This window comes from Felis catus, chromosome D1 (genome assembly GCF_018350175.1).
Source record: "Felis catus isolate Fca126 chromosome D1, F.catus_Fca126_mat1.0, whole genome shotgun sequence".
Lineage (NCBI taxonomy): Eukaryota > Metazoa > Chordata > Mammalia > Carnivora > Felidae > Felis > Felis catus.
In genome coordinates, this window is record NC_058377.1 from 109,235,430 (window position 1) to 109,249,196 (window position 13,767).

The following is a 13,767-nucleotide window of genomic DNA, read 5'->3' on the forward strand; positions in this document are numbered from 1 at the left end:
TTGGATTGCTTCTCTCTGAGCTGAGGCCCAGGCTGTTTCTTCTACCTTGTTTTAACTTTTAGTAATCAGCATCCCATCTCTAGGCCTTGATTTATTCATGAAAAGAGTTAACAGCGAGACAAGTGCTTGGAAATAGAACATTGCTGCATGTGCTACTGTTTCCAGTGGGATATTTTTGTTTGCAAAGAGCAGAAACCCACCTCAAACTGGCTTCGGTGAAAATGAGATTCATGACTTCCAGTTTCCAGTCCAGCATGCGAGGAACTTAAAAGTCACCGATCTGTCCTAACAAGTAAAAGGCAGGACAAACCAGAAAATCGACAGCTTTTCTTACGTCCTTAAAAGAAATGAGGCCACAGGGCTGCCGCTCCCAAATTGGAGAGACAGATGGGTGGGTACAGAGGATCACAACTTAACAGCAGAAATTCATGAGCAGAAGCCTTCCCCACAACCAGCACTAGGGTGGGAAAACCTAAACTGTAACTGAAAAATTGCTGGAGGCTCCAGTGTGGACAGCTCTGAGAGTTAAAAACTCCAGGGGAGGGGCGCCTGGGTGGCGCAGTCGGTTAAGCGTCCGACTTCAGCCAGGTCACGATCTCGCGGTCCGTGAGTTTGAGCCCCACGTCAGGCTCTGGGCTGATGGCTCGGAGCCTGGAGCCTGTTTCCGATTCTGTGTCTCCCTCTCTCTCTGCCCCTCCCCTGTTCATGCTCTGTCTCTCTCTGTCCCAAAAATAAATAAACGTTGAAAAAAAAAAAAAAAAAAAAAACTCCAGGGGAACCCAGTCACAGGAGAGGCCCCCACACATTTGGGAGTTTTACCTCCAGGATCTTGACCGGGTCCTCACAATGAGTTTCAGAGAAAAAGCCCCTTGTGCTTCTGACAGGGGTAAGGGAAAGGGAACTGCTTTTGAAAAACGCCAGAACATTCTGTTCTTAACAGTTTGCTCTCAGGAGAAACTATTTCACCAGAACCTAACCTTCTAGGGCTTTATCAGAACCAGCTGACCTGGGCAGAGGAAAATATCCCACTCCAGACAGTTCTAAGTCATCCTGTCCCACCTAAGGGTGGGTGGGGGACACAGGACCGAGAAGCCCATGTGGAGTTCACAGTCCAGAGGTAAAGGCTCACTGACAGACTAATGAGACCTAATCATGGGACTGTAGAATACTTCTGGGACTCCCACACCTGGCTATCACGTTATGAAAGACCTATTTACAGCAGTTCTTTTTATGCAGTACATCGTGTCTGGCTATCAAGAAAAAATAACAGAACATAATAAAAAAGCAAAGAACGCGGTGTGGAGAGACAGAGAAAGCATCAGAACCAGATTCAGATATAGCAGGTATGGTGGACTGATAAGGAATTGAAACAGCTATGATTAATAGCCCTATGATTAGGGCTAAGGGCCCTAATGGATAAAGGAGACCACATGCAAAAACAGATGGGCAGAGAGATGGAAATCCTAAGAAAGAACCAAAAGTGCTAGAAGTTTAAAAACACAGAAATGAAGAATGCCTTTGCTGGCCTTATTAGTAGACTTGACCCAGCTGAGGAAGGACTCGCTGAGCTTGAGTATATCGCAATAGAAACCTTCAAAACTGACAAGCAAAGAGAAAAAAAAGACTGAAAAAGCAGCACAGAGTATCTGAGAACCGTAGAGCAACTGTAGGAACCGTATATGTAATGGGAATACCAGAAGAGGAAGAAAGAAACAGAAGAAATATCTGAAACAATTATGACCAAGAATTTCCTCACCTTAATGTCAGATACTAAACCACAGATCCACAAAGCTCAGTGAACACTAAGCAGAATATTAAATGTCATAAAAAACTACACTTAGGCATATTTTCAAAGTACAGAAAATCAAAGAAAAAGTCCTGGAAGAAGCTGGAGGAAAAGTAGATCTTAGCTTTAGAGGAACAAAGATAAGAATTGCATCCAATTTCTCAGAAACCACACGGACAAGAAGAAAGTGGATTGGATTATTTGAAGTGTGGAGAGAAAAAGCCACCAACCTAGGATTCTGTACCTTGTGAAATTATCCTTCAGTAATGAAAGAAGGGGCGCCTGGGTGGCTCAGTCGGTTGAATGTCCGACTCTTGATTTTGGCCCAGGGCATGATCTCGTAGTTCATGAGATCGGGCCCCACGTCGGGTTCCGTGTGCTGACAGCACAGAACATGCTTGGGATTCTCTCTCTCCTTCTCTTTCTGCTCCTCCTCCTCTTGTGCCTCTCTCTCTCTCTCTCTCTCTCTCTCTCTCTCTCTTTCTCAAAATAAATAAATAAACTTCAAAAAAAAAGTGAAGGAGAAACAGACTTTCTCAAACACAAATTGAGGTAATGTATTGCCAGTAGACCTGCTTTGCAAGAGATGTCAAAAGTTCTTCAGGGAAAAGAAAAGAGATACAGGTCCAAAACTCAAATCTGCATTAAGAAAGCGAGTGCATTGAAGGAGTAAGTGAAGGTAAAATAAAACACTTAAAATTTTTAAAAAAATATTTATTTTAAATATTCTCTACACCCAACGTAGGGCTTGAACTCACAGTTCCGAGATCAAGAGTTACATGCTCTTCTGACTGATAGCTGCCTCTATTTTTGTTGATTCTTAATTGATCTAAGAGATAGCCATTTGTTCAAAATAATGATAGCAACAGTGTATTCAATTATATGTGCTTATGTTTATCTTATTCTTATGCATAGTTATACATGCATATATTTCTGTATCCTTGTATGTAGGTACAATAAAGGACAGCAATGATACATGGGAAAGGAGACAGGAATTAAAATTATTTTGTTATCATAGGGTACTCACTATCCATGAAGCAGTATAGTGTTCTATGAAAGTGGACTTGGATTAGTTATAAATGTATATTGCAAAATCTCGGGCAGTCACTAAAAAGTGAAAAGGTATAACTAATGAGCTAAGAAGAGAGAGAAAATAGACTCATGTGAAAAGTCTCAGTTACTACTAAAAAGGCAGAAAAATAATGGAAGACAAAAATAGGAATAAACAAGGACAACATATCGAAAACAGTAACAAATATGGTAGATATTAGTCCAACCGTATCAATAATCACTTTGAATGTCAATGGTCTAATTGTACCAATTAAAAGACAGAGATTGTCAGAATGGATCAAAAAACAAGGCCCAAATATATGTTGTCTACAAGAACACACTTAAATCTAAAGATACATATAAATTAAAAGTAAATGGATGGAGAAAGATATACCATACCAACATTAATCAAAAGAAAGTGGGAGTAAGGGGCCCTGGGTGGCGCAGTCGGTTAAGCGTCCGACTTCAGCCAGGTCACGATCTCGCGGTCCGTGAGTTCGAGCCCCGCGTCAGGCTCTGGGCTGATGGCTTGGAGCCTGGAGCCTGTTTCCGATTCTGTGTCTCCCTCTCTCTCTGCCCCTCCCCCGTTCATGCTCTGTTTCTCTCTGTCCCAAAAAAAAATAAATAAAAAACGTTGAAAAAAAAATTAAAAAAAAAAAAAAAAAGAAAGTGGGAGTAGCAATATTAATGTTGTGAACTTCAGAGTCTGAAGAGTTACCAGGGATAAAGAGGGCATTGCATGATGATAAAAGAGTCATTTCTACAAGAAGACAATGGTCTTTAATGTGTATGTGTCTAACAGAGCATCAAAATACTTGAGACAAAAACTGATAGAAGTGCGAGGAGAATTAGATGAATCCAGTATATAGTTGGATACTTTAATACTCTTGCATCAGAAATAGACAGATCTAGGGCCACCTGGGTGCCCTCTCAGTCAGCTGAGAGTCCAATTCTTGATTTTGGCTCAAGTCTTGATCCCAGGGTTGTGAGATCGAGCCCTGTGTCAGGCTCCACACTCAGTGTGGAGAGGTTCTCTCTCTCCTTCTGCACCTCTTCCCGGCTTGTGTGCTCTCTCAAATAAAATTTTTAAAACTTTATTAAAAATAAATAGGGGGCTCCTGGATGGCTTAGTTGGTTAAGTGTCTGACTTTGTAGCAGAAATCAATAAAATTGAAAACAGAAAATTAGTAGAGAAAATTAATGAAACCACAAGGTAGTTCTTTGAAAAGATCAGCAAAACATATTTTAGTCTATTTGGACTGCTATAACAAAATACCACTGAGTGGCTTATAAACAAGTTTATTTCTCAAAGTTCTGGAGGCTGAATGTCCAAATTCAGGGCACCAGCACAGTCAAGTTCTGGTGAAAACCCTCTTCAAGTTTGCACAATACTGACTTCCCACTGTGTCCTATCATGGTGGAATGGGTGAACTAGCTTTCTGGTGTCTCTTATAAGGGCACTAATCCCAATGGTGAGGGCTCTTGTCTTCATGACCTAACTGCCTCCCAAAGGCCCCATATTCTAATCCCATCACTTTGGGGGTTAGAGTTCAACGTATGAATTGGATGGGAGACACCAACATTCAGACCATAATGAGTAAAAAGTCTCTAGCCAGTCTAAGGGAAAAAGAGAGAAGTCATAAACTATTAATATCAGAAATGAAAGATGGGACATCACTATAGATCCCATGGACATTAGAGAAATTCAATCAATAATTAATAACCTTTCCAAACAGAAAATACCAGGTTGACATGGGTTCACTGGTGAATTACACCAAACATTTAGGGATAACATTATACCAGTTCCCTATAATCTCTTTCAAAAGAGAGAGAGACAGGGAATCCTTCCTAATTAATTCTATGAAGCCAACATCATCCTAATACCCAAACCAAAGACATTAAAAGAAAACTACACACAAATGTCTCTCATTTACATAGATGCAAAAATCCTCAACAAAATATTAGCAAATCAAATCCAACAATGTATAAAAAATTATATACCATGACCAAGTAGGATTTATCCTGGGAGTGCAAATCTGGCTCAGTATTTGAAAGTAAATAATGCATCACATCAACAAGCTGAAGAAGAAAACCACACAACCGTATCAATAGATGCAGAAAAAGCATTTGACAAAATCTGGCACGATTCATCATAAAAACTAAGTAAACTAGGAATAGAGAAGGGCCTCCTCATCTTGATAAAGTTAAAGCCTATCTACAAAAACCCTACAGCTAACATCATATTTAAGGGTGAAAAACTCGAGTTTTCTCACGAAGATCAGGAACAAGGCATGGAAGTCCCCTCACCACTGCTTTTCAACATTGTTCCAGAAGTCCTAGCTAATGCAATAAGACAAGAACAGGAAATAAAAAGTATACAGATTGAGACGGAAGACACAAAACTGTCTTTGTTCACAGAAAACGTGATCATCTACATAATCCAAAATAATTGACAAAAAACACCTCCTAGAACTCATAAGCAATTAAAGCAATGTTACAGGATATAAAGTTAATATACAAAAGTCTATTGCTTTCAATACAGCAGCAATGAACAAAATTTGACCTTAAAAACATAATACTATTTACAGTAGCACACAAGAAAGTGAAATACATAAGTTAAAAATACAACAATGTACAAGGCCTATAGGTGGAAAACTACAAACCTGATGAAAGATATCAAAGAACTAAATAAATGGAGAGATGTTCCATGTTCATGAACAGGAAGATTCAGCATTGTCAAGACACCAGTTGATGCACCTGGGTGGCTCAGTCAGTTAAGCGTCCAACTCTTGATTTCAGCTCAGGTCATGATCTCATGGTTCGTGAGATCGAGCCCTGAGTCAGGCTCTGCACTGACAGAGCAGAGCCTGCTTGGGATTTTCTCTCTCCCTCTTTCTCTGCCCCTCCCCAACTCATGTGCTCCCTCTGTCTCTTTCCCAAAATAAATAAACATAAAAATAAAAAGATGTCAGTTCTTCCCAACTTTATAGATTCAGTGCAACCCAAATAAAAATCCCAGCAAGTGATTTTATTTTCAACACAATACTGAGGAAAGAGGGTAAAGACCCAGAATAGCCAACACAGTAGTGAAAAAGAACAAAGTTAGAGGACCAGTACCACTCAACTTCAAGACTTACTATAAAGCTACAGTAATCAAGACAGTGTGGTGTTGGCAAAAGGACAAATAGATCAACAGAATAGAATAAAGAGCCAAGAAATGGACCCCGATAATTATAGTCAACTGATCTTTGACAAAGGAGCAAAGGCAACACAATGGGGTAAAAATAGTCTTAAATTTTCAGCAAATAGTTCTAAAATATCTACATGCAAAATAAAAGGGGGGCACCTGGGTGACTCAGTCGGTTAAGCCACCAGCTCTTGGTTTCAGCCCGGATCATGATCTGATGGTTTGTGGGTTTTAGCCCCATGTCAGGCTCTGTGCTGATGGCACAGAACCTGCTTGGTATTCTGTGTCCCTCTCTCTGTGCCCCTCCCCTGTGTGCATGTATGCACAAGCGCTTTCTCTCTCTCTCAAAATAAATAAGCCTTAAAAAAAAAAAAAAAAAAAAAAGAAACATAGACGAAAAGAAAAAAGAAAAGAAAAAGAATGTAGACGAGATGTGGACCTTACATCTTTAACAAAAGTTAATGCAAAGTGGGTCACAAACTTAAATGCAAAACTAAAAAACTCCCAGAAGAGAACAGAAAATCTAGATGACCTTGGGTAGGGAAATGACTTTTTAGGTACAATGTCAAGTATTATCTGTAAAGAAATAATTGATAAGTGGAGCTTCAGTATAATTAAAAATTTCTGCTTTGTCAAAGACACTGTCAAGCAAAGGAAAAGTCAAGCCACAGACTGGGAAAAAACAGTTGCAAGAGATATAGGACTGAGATATAAGATATAGGATAAAGGACCGTTAGCCAGAATATGTAAAGAACTCTTAAAACTCAACAATAAGAGGGGCGCCTGGGTATCTCAGTCAATTAAGCACCCAACTTCGGCTCAGGTTATGGTCTCAGGGTTCATGGGTTCAAGCCCCATGCCAGACTCTGTGCTGACAGCATGGAGCCTGCTTGGGATTCTCTCTCTCCCTCTCCCTCTGCCCCTCCTCTACTTGCTCCCTAAGTAAACAAACAAACAAACAAACAAACAAACAAACTTAAAAAAGCCAATCTGAAAAGCCTACATGCATTTGATTTCAACTATATGATATTCTGGACATGGAGAGAGTAAAAATCAGTGGTTGCCAGGCAGTGAGGGGAGGGATATTTAGGGCAATGAAACTATTCTACAGTACAGAGTAATCTACATAATGGTAGATATATGTCAAATATTTGTCTAAACCCATAGAGTGCACAAGGCCAAGAGTGAATCCTAATGTAGACTATGGTCTTTGGGTGATGATGTGTCCATGTAGGTTCACCAGTTGTAACAAATATACCACTCTACTGGAAGACGTTGATAACAGGGAAGGCTGTTCATATGTGGGGGCAGACGGTACATAGGGAATCTGTATACTTTCTGCTCAGTTTTGCCGTGAACCTAAAATGCTCTAAAAAATAAGATATTTTTAAAAAGAGATAGTGTATTCACTGCAGCAGCACATATACTAAGATTGGGACGATGCAGAGAAGATTAGCATGGCCCCTGCACAAGGATGACACACAAATTCATGAAGCATTCCAATTTTTTAAAATTAAGTAAATAAATAATAAAAAAAGAGAGTAATGGGGGGTGGGAGGGAGGGGAGGGTGGGTGATGGGTATTGAGGAGGGCACCTTTTGGGATGAGCACTGGGTGTTGTATGGAAACCAATGTGACAATAAATTTCATATATTGAAAAAAAAAAAAGAGAGAGTTATTGGTTCACGCAACTGAAAAGTCCGGGGCTAGGGCAGGCTTCAGGCATGGCTAGACTCAGGGGCTCAGTGATGCCATTGTGATGCAATCTTCATCTCTCAGCTTTGCTTTCTTTCCTCCAGTAGTGGAGCTCCAGGGGCTCCAGACTTGATCCCTAGTATAAAAATAGAAGCTCTTGACCACTTGAAAATTGCCCGGGTAGAGCTTTTATGGTCTAGCCTGAGCCTATGCCTACCCCCCAGAGTTAAGGAAGGGAGAGTCCCTCCCTTCTCAAGAGGAAGACTGAGGTCTTGTTGCCAGAGGAAGGGAGACCTAAGTTTTGGGCCTGTGAAAGCCATAGGGCGGATGATCAAGGCCTCTCCAGCTGTAACATTTGATGTTTCCAATGACAGCTTCCTGGCAGGTTGGAGGCAGAGGACAGGCTTTCTGCAGAGGGAGGCAGTGTGGTTTTTTTGTTTGTTTTTTTATTAATTTTTTTGTTTATATTAGAGACAGAGCGTTAGTGGGGAAGGACAGAGAGAGAGGTAGACACAGAATCTGAAGCAGGCTCCAGGCTCTGAGCTGTCAGCACAGAGCCTGATGTGGGGCTCAAACCCACGAATCCTGAGATCATGACCTGAAGTCAGACGCTCAACTGACTGAGCCACCCAGGCTTCCTGGAAGGAGCCAGTGTTTAAACTGGGCTTTTGAGGTCAGGTGAGATGGCTGCAGGTAGCTGAGAAGGTGCTGGGCAGAGTGGGAACAAAGGTGGATGTGTTTGGGGGCTGCCGAAAAGACTGGTTTGGCTGGACAATGGGTGTGTGAAGATTGGTCTGTGAAAGTATTTTGCGGCCAGACTGGGTCCTGCTGGGATCTGGATCCTGCCCCCAGATTTCCCAGCCTCGCCTATACTGGTTCCTCTGGGTGTTAACATCTCAGGAGGGAACCTCCCTGGGGTGGGGGAGGCTGTGTTTCCAGGTCTCTGATGCCCACCTTCCCCTAGGCGTTCCTGGTCTATGCTGCAGGTATCTACTCCAACATGGGCAACTACAAGTCCTTTGGCGACACCAAGTTTGTTCCCAACCTGCCCAAGGTGAGTTGAGGGAAGGCTGGGGAAGGTGAGGAATTGGGGGCCAGTGGGATGGTAGTGGGACCCTACGCGGAGCCTTGACCATGTCCCTGCCATGCTGCATGACTCTGGGTAAGCCAGCCAGCCTTGCTGGGCATTGTAGCCTCCTCACATATAAGGGGAAAGCAGTGTTTCTTCCTGACCGTGCTCACCTGAGCGTCACACGGGGGAAGGATGTGGAAATGTTCTGTGAACTGTGAAGTGCTTGTAAAATTCGGGCCTGGTCATCGCTGGGGATGGTAGAGAGGCCTGGGCACGGGCGTCCCTCACTGGCACTGTGGAGACCAAGCACATCCGGCAGATGCGGTTCTTACACCAGGGCTCTGAGCTCTAACTGCATACATAAATTGCGTGGCCGTCTTGTTGAAACGCAGCTTCTGGCTGAACAGGTCTGCAGCGGGGCCTGAGCATCGGCATTTCTCCAGCAACACCAACACCGCTGGTCCATCGACCGCACTTTGAGCCGGAAGGTCTTAGGCTGTGGGAGAAGGGCTGCGGGGTGGGTGTGGAGGGTCCAGAAGACAGCCTTGGGTGGTGTGGCCGAGCCAGTGGCCTCTCCGCTCCTGCAGGAGAAGCTGGAACGTGTGATCCTGGGAAGTAAGGCTGCTCAGCAGAACCCGGCAGAAGTCCGGAGCCTCTGGCAGACCTGCGGGGAGCTCATGTTCTCTCTGGAGCCGCGGCTTCGACACCTCGGGCTGGGGAAGGAGGTGAGGCCCCCCAACCATACAGGAGAGAGGAATCCTTTGGGGCGACCTGGCATGGAGGGAAGGGTGCCTGATAGGCAGTGGGCTTTGCCTCACAGTCTTAAGGCCGAGCTGCTCACACGACGGTGGGCTTCAGTTTTGTCATTTGTAAACTAGGAAGCAAGCTGGACGGAATGCTTTCTTTCCTTTTTTTAATACTTAAAAAATTTTTTTTTAATGCTTAGTGTGTATTTTTGAGAGAGAGACAGAGCATGAGCAGGGGAGGTATGGAGAGAGAGGGAGACACAGAATCTGAAGCAGGCTCCAGGCCCTGAGCTGTCAGCACAGAGCCCAGAGCGGGACTCGAACTCACGAACTGTGAGATCATGACCTGACCCGAAGTCGGCTGCTTAACCGACTGAGCCACCCAGGCGCCCCTGGATGGAGAGCTTTCTGAAAGCCCTTCCAGTTCTGGAGTCTGGGGTGGTGTGTGCAGAAGGGAAGGAGAGAAGCCAAGAGTGAGAGGGAGCTGAGGAAGGGAAGAAGGGAGAGGAGGGAGCCTAGGCTTCCCGCCCCCGGAGGCCACGCAGCAGCCGCGTGGTGTGAGGGATGTGACAAGCCTGTGCGAGGGGCCAGCCTGTGAAAGACTGGAGCGGAGCTGCAGGAAAGCTAGAGACGGACCTCTCTTTGTTATTTGTGTTACAGTTTTTCCCCCAGGAAAGAGATGGAGGGGGCAGGGTGGAGGCTGCTGGGAGGAGGTACAGGAAACCTGGGGCTGTGGGGGGAAGTGTGCCGGGAAGGGAGTCTCCCCACCTCAGCAATTCCTTCTTCCCGTCCATCCCCTTCCTCAACAGGGGATCACCACTTATTTCTCCGGGAATTGCACCATGGAAGATGCCAAACTGGCCCAAGACTTTCTGGACTCACAGGTTTGAGGACTGGGGACTCAGGACAGTGGTTTGACGGGACCCCCTCATTGCCAGCACCCACTCTGGGTCTCAGCTTGGGACCAGAGACACTGGCATCTTGGGTGTTTGAGGCGGACAAGACTTGGGAATCCTTGTCCAAGAGTTGGCCTGGCCCCAGTGAAGATGACATTCCCACACGTGGCTGTGACAGAGCTGCCCCCGCCCGCCCCAGACTGAAGGCCTTAATGACAGCCTCAGGGCAGGACGACAGAGCATCAGAGCCGCTTCCCGTTGGGCCCTGGCTTCCACATGAGGCCAACATGAACCTCCCAGAAGCTGTGTGACCAGTCTCACGTCTGCTGCCTCGCAGAGCCCTGGGTTAGCTGAGGGCATGCAGTGCTGGGCACAGTCGGGTCAGCACTTAGTAAACATTAGTGCTCAGCGTGTAGAGCAGAAGTGGAGAGCCTGGCCCGCCTGCCCACCTGCTCCCCCCACCCCAGTCCAGCTGCCTTGGGCAGCTGCCCGCAGCGGCCCCGGCCTGCTTTGCTTCTGTATCTTCTCTCCCTGGTGTGACCCTTTCCCTGCTCCCACCTTGCAGCCCCCTCTGGACTTTACCCTTCCCCAGACCCATGCCCTGGTCTTTTCCAGAACCTCAGTGCCTACAACACACGGCTCTTCAAGGATGTCGACCAGGATGGGAAGCCCCGCTATGAGGTGCGGCTGGCTTCTGTGCTTGGCACGGGTGAGCTGCTTCACACACCCCTTCTACTCCTGCCTCAGTGCTCCTGGACCAGGGCAGAGGGGGCTGGACTGAGGACAGGGGCTGGTGGGTTATGCGGGAGCTGCAGGGAAGAACGGTCATAATCGTCACGGCGCATGTTGATTGCAGACTCACTGGGTGCCGTGCTCTGTGTACAGGGGTACCTGTGAGGGCATGCTTGCCCCAGTGCTGGCAGTGACAGTAAAGAAATGGGGGGAAACATGACGACAGGGAAAGGGGTTCCGTTCCACTTGGCAGGTGTTACTGCTGCAAGCCTCTAATGGGAGCCGTTGGGCATGATCCCCATCACAAAAAATAACAACCCACGTAAATAATGGGAAGAGAGGCTGGGCCATATGCCCCTTGACAGCCTAGAAGAGAAATCCAGACTATACATCAGTGAAGACCATATATGTCTTGGAGGCTGGGGGGAATCTAGAAAGTTTGAGATGGCTAACGTACTAAAGTCTGCTTCCTAACTATCAGGTACCCTCAGGGTAAAGTCCAAATCCACCCCTAAGGGCTGTATCATTCAAAACTCTTTTTTTTTTTTTTTAATGTTTGTTTATTTTGAGAGAGAGAGAGAGATAGAGAATCCCAAGCACGTTCTACACTGTCAGTGCAGAGTCCTACATGGGGCTTGATCTCACAAACCAAGAGATCATGATCTGAGCTGAAACCAAGAGTTGGACACTTAACCAACTGAGCCACCCAGGCAACCCTGTCATTCAGAACTCTTTGCAAATGAAGAATCTATTTCAAATTTGCCTGAACCAGAACCCAAGTACTTAACAGGCTTGGGTAATTAAGAAGCCTGGAGTAGGATGGCTTCAAGCACAGCTGGATCCAGCTGCTCAGACAGTATCCTGAGAAATTTCTCTCTCCGTGTCTTGGCTCAGCTCTCTGACTTTATCCAAGGCATGTTCCTCCCACACGGGGCCTGATAGTGGACCAGCCTGGCCAGTCCAGCAGAAAGAGAGCCCTCTTCTCCCAGAAGTTTCTTCATAAGGTCTGGGAGTGGCTCCAGTTTCCCTATCCTGCATACCGTATTTATCTGTGAACCAATCCCTGTGGTCAGGGACGGATATCTCATTGTCTAGACCCTGATCCCAAGCCTACCTCAGAGCCAGGTGATGAGGTCAGCCCCTCCCACTCACCTGAACCGGAGGTGGTTCTGGTGGAGGATTCTCAGAGGAAAGTTGGGGTCTGTTCCCAGGTGAGAAGGAAATGTATTCAGTATGGACAGAAATATCCAGGCCCCTGTGAGGGCCTTTGCAACCTGGCCCTCCCTTTTCCACTCACTTGCCTCCTCCCAGCCCCCAGCCTCATATTCCTGCAAGCCTCCCACTTAGACTCTGTGCCCCAGCCACACTCAGCGGCTTCCAGTTCTCTGAAAACCCCTTGTTCTCATGTACGCTGTCCAGGACTTGGCACAATCTGATCCCTTTCCCACCTCAAATGCTTCCCTCCCTTCGCTCATGTGATGAATACCTACTCATCCTTAAGACTGCGCTTGAACATCACCTCCAGGACCTTTCCCTGCCTTTCGATGACTTTTCTTCTCTTTTCCCACCAGCAACACCCAGTAATTCCCCAGGTTTCTTGCAGTTGCTGTTGACTACAGGCTCCTCAAGGGGAGGAACTGTAGGTTTCGTTCACCAGTGTCTCCCCACTGGCCAGCACGTGGCAGAAACTCAGATATTGGTTGTGGGAAGAGGTGAAGATGGCTGGAGACCCACGCTGCTGGTGGAGGGAACAGCGTGAGCCCCAGAGCACGGTGGAAGGGGAGTTTAAGGATTGGCGAGTAGTTTGATTTGACTAAGGAAAGGGATATTGGGTTCGGGCGAGAAGCTGGACCTGTACTTACATATACTCTACTGCGTGCAGGACAGTGCCTGAGAACACCGCTCGGAGCCAGGCTGCCTGGGTGTACCTGTTGTGTTCTCTATTGCTCTGTACAGATGCCCCCCAAATTTAGTGATGGAAACCCACCTTTTCATGCTCACAGAGTCTCCGGGTCGGTAATTTGGCTGCGGCACGGTAGGAACAGCTGGTCCCTGGTGATGATGTCCAAGGCCTCAGCTGCGAAAACTCAGAGGCTGGGGGGTCATCAATAGCCAGGGGTTTGGAATCACCCGCAGGCTGTCGCTCACACATCTGGTGGAAGATGCTAGCTGCCGGCCGGGACCTCAGCAGGGGCCAAAGCACCCCATGTGGTTTCTTTGCGTCAGTCACGGTGGCTAGGGTTCCCAGAGAGCCGGGCAGGAGCTGTGTCACCATCTAGGACCTGGTCTCAGCATCACTTTTGCTATAGTCGCAAGTCTGCCCAGCGTCAAGAGGACGGAAAAGAGCCCCCGCATCCTAATGGGGGATGTCACATTTGGGACATGGGAAATATCACATTGGGTCATGGGAAACACCATGGTTATCTTTCTTTCTTAAACATAATCTAGAAGTATATCATACTGCTCAGGAACAACAAGCAAAACACAAATCACAAATTCGGTGGCATAAAACAACACGCATTTATTTGGCCGCTGTTTGGAGGTCCAAAGTCAAAAACAAGTTCCAGAAGGAACTGGAGCCTCCAGGGGAAATACTCTTTCAG

The 13,767-nt window shown here is 46.2% G+C and overlaps 1 protein-coding gene and 1 non-coding gene across 7 annotated transcripts in view; both read left to right on the forward strand.

Annotated features, from left to right (window-relative positions):
• DPP3 (dipeptidyl peptidase 3) overlaps nucleotides 1–13,767 on the forward strand; it is a 38,644-nt gene that overhangs the window by 5,319 nt on the left and 19,558 nt on the right. For all 6 annotated transcript variants that reach the window (XM_011287031.4, XM_011287033.4, XM_011287034.3 and 3 more), the window contains exons 3-6: nucleotides 8,683–8,772; nucleotides 9,378–9,515; nucleotides 10,346–10,420; nucleotides 11,048–11,141. In XM_011287031.4, coding sequence (XP_011285333.2) covers nucleotides 8,683–8,772; nucleotides 9,378–9,515; nucleotides 10,346–10,420; nucleotides 11,048–11,141 — 397 coding nt within the window. The remainder of the gene's footprint in view (nucleotides 1–8,682; nucleotides 8,773–9,377; nucleotides 9,516–10,345; nucleotides 10,421–11,047; nucleotides 11,142–13,767) is intronic.
• On the forward strand, nucleotides 7,426–7,532 carry LOC111556902. Its single transcript, XR_002736608.1, has one exon. It is a non-coding gene; the product is annotated as a U6 spliceosomal RNA (small nuclear RNA).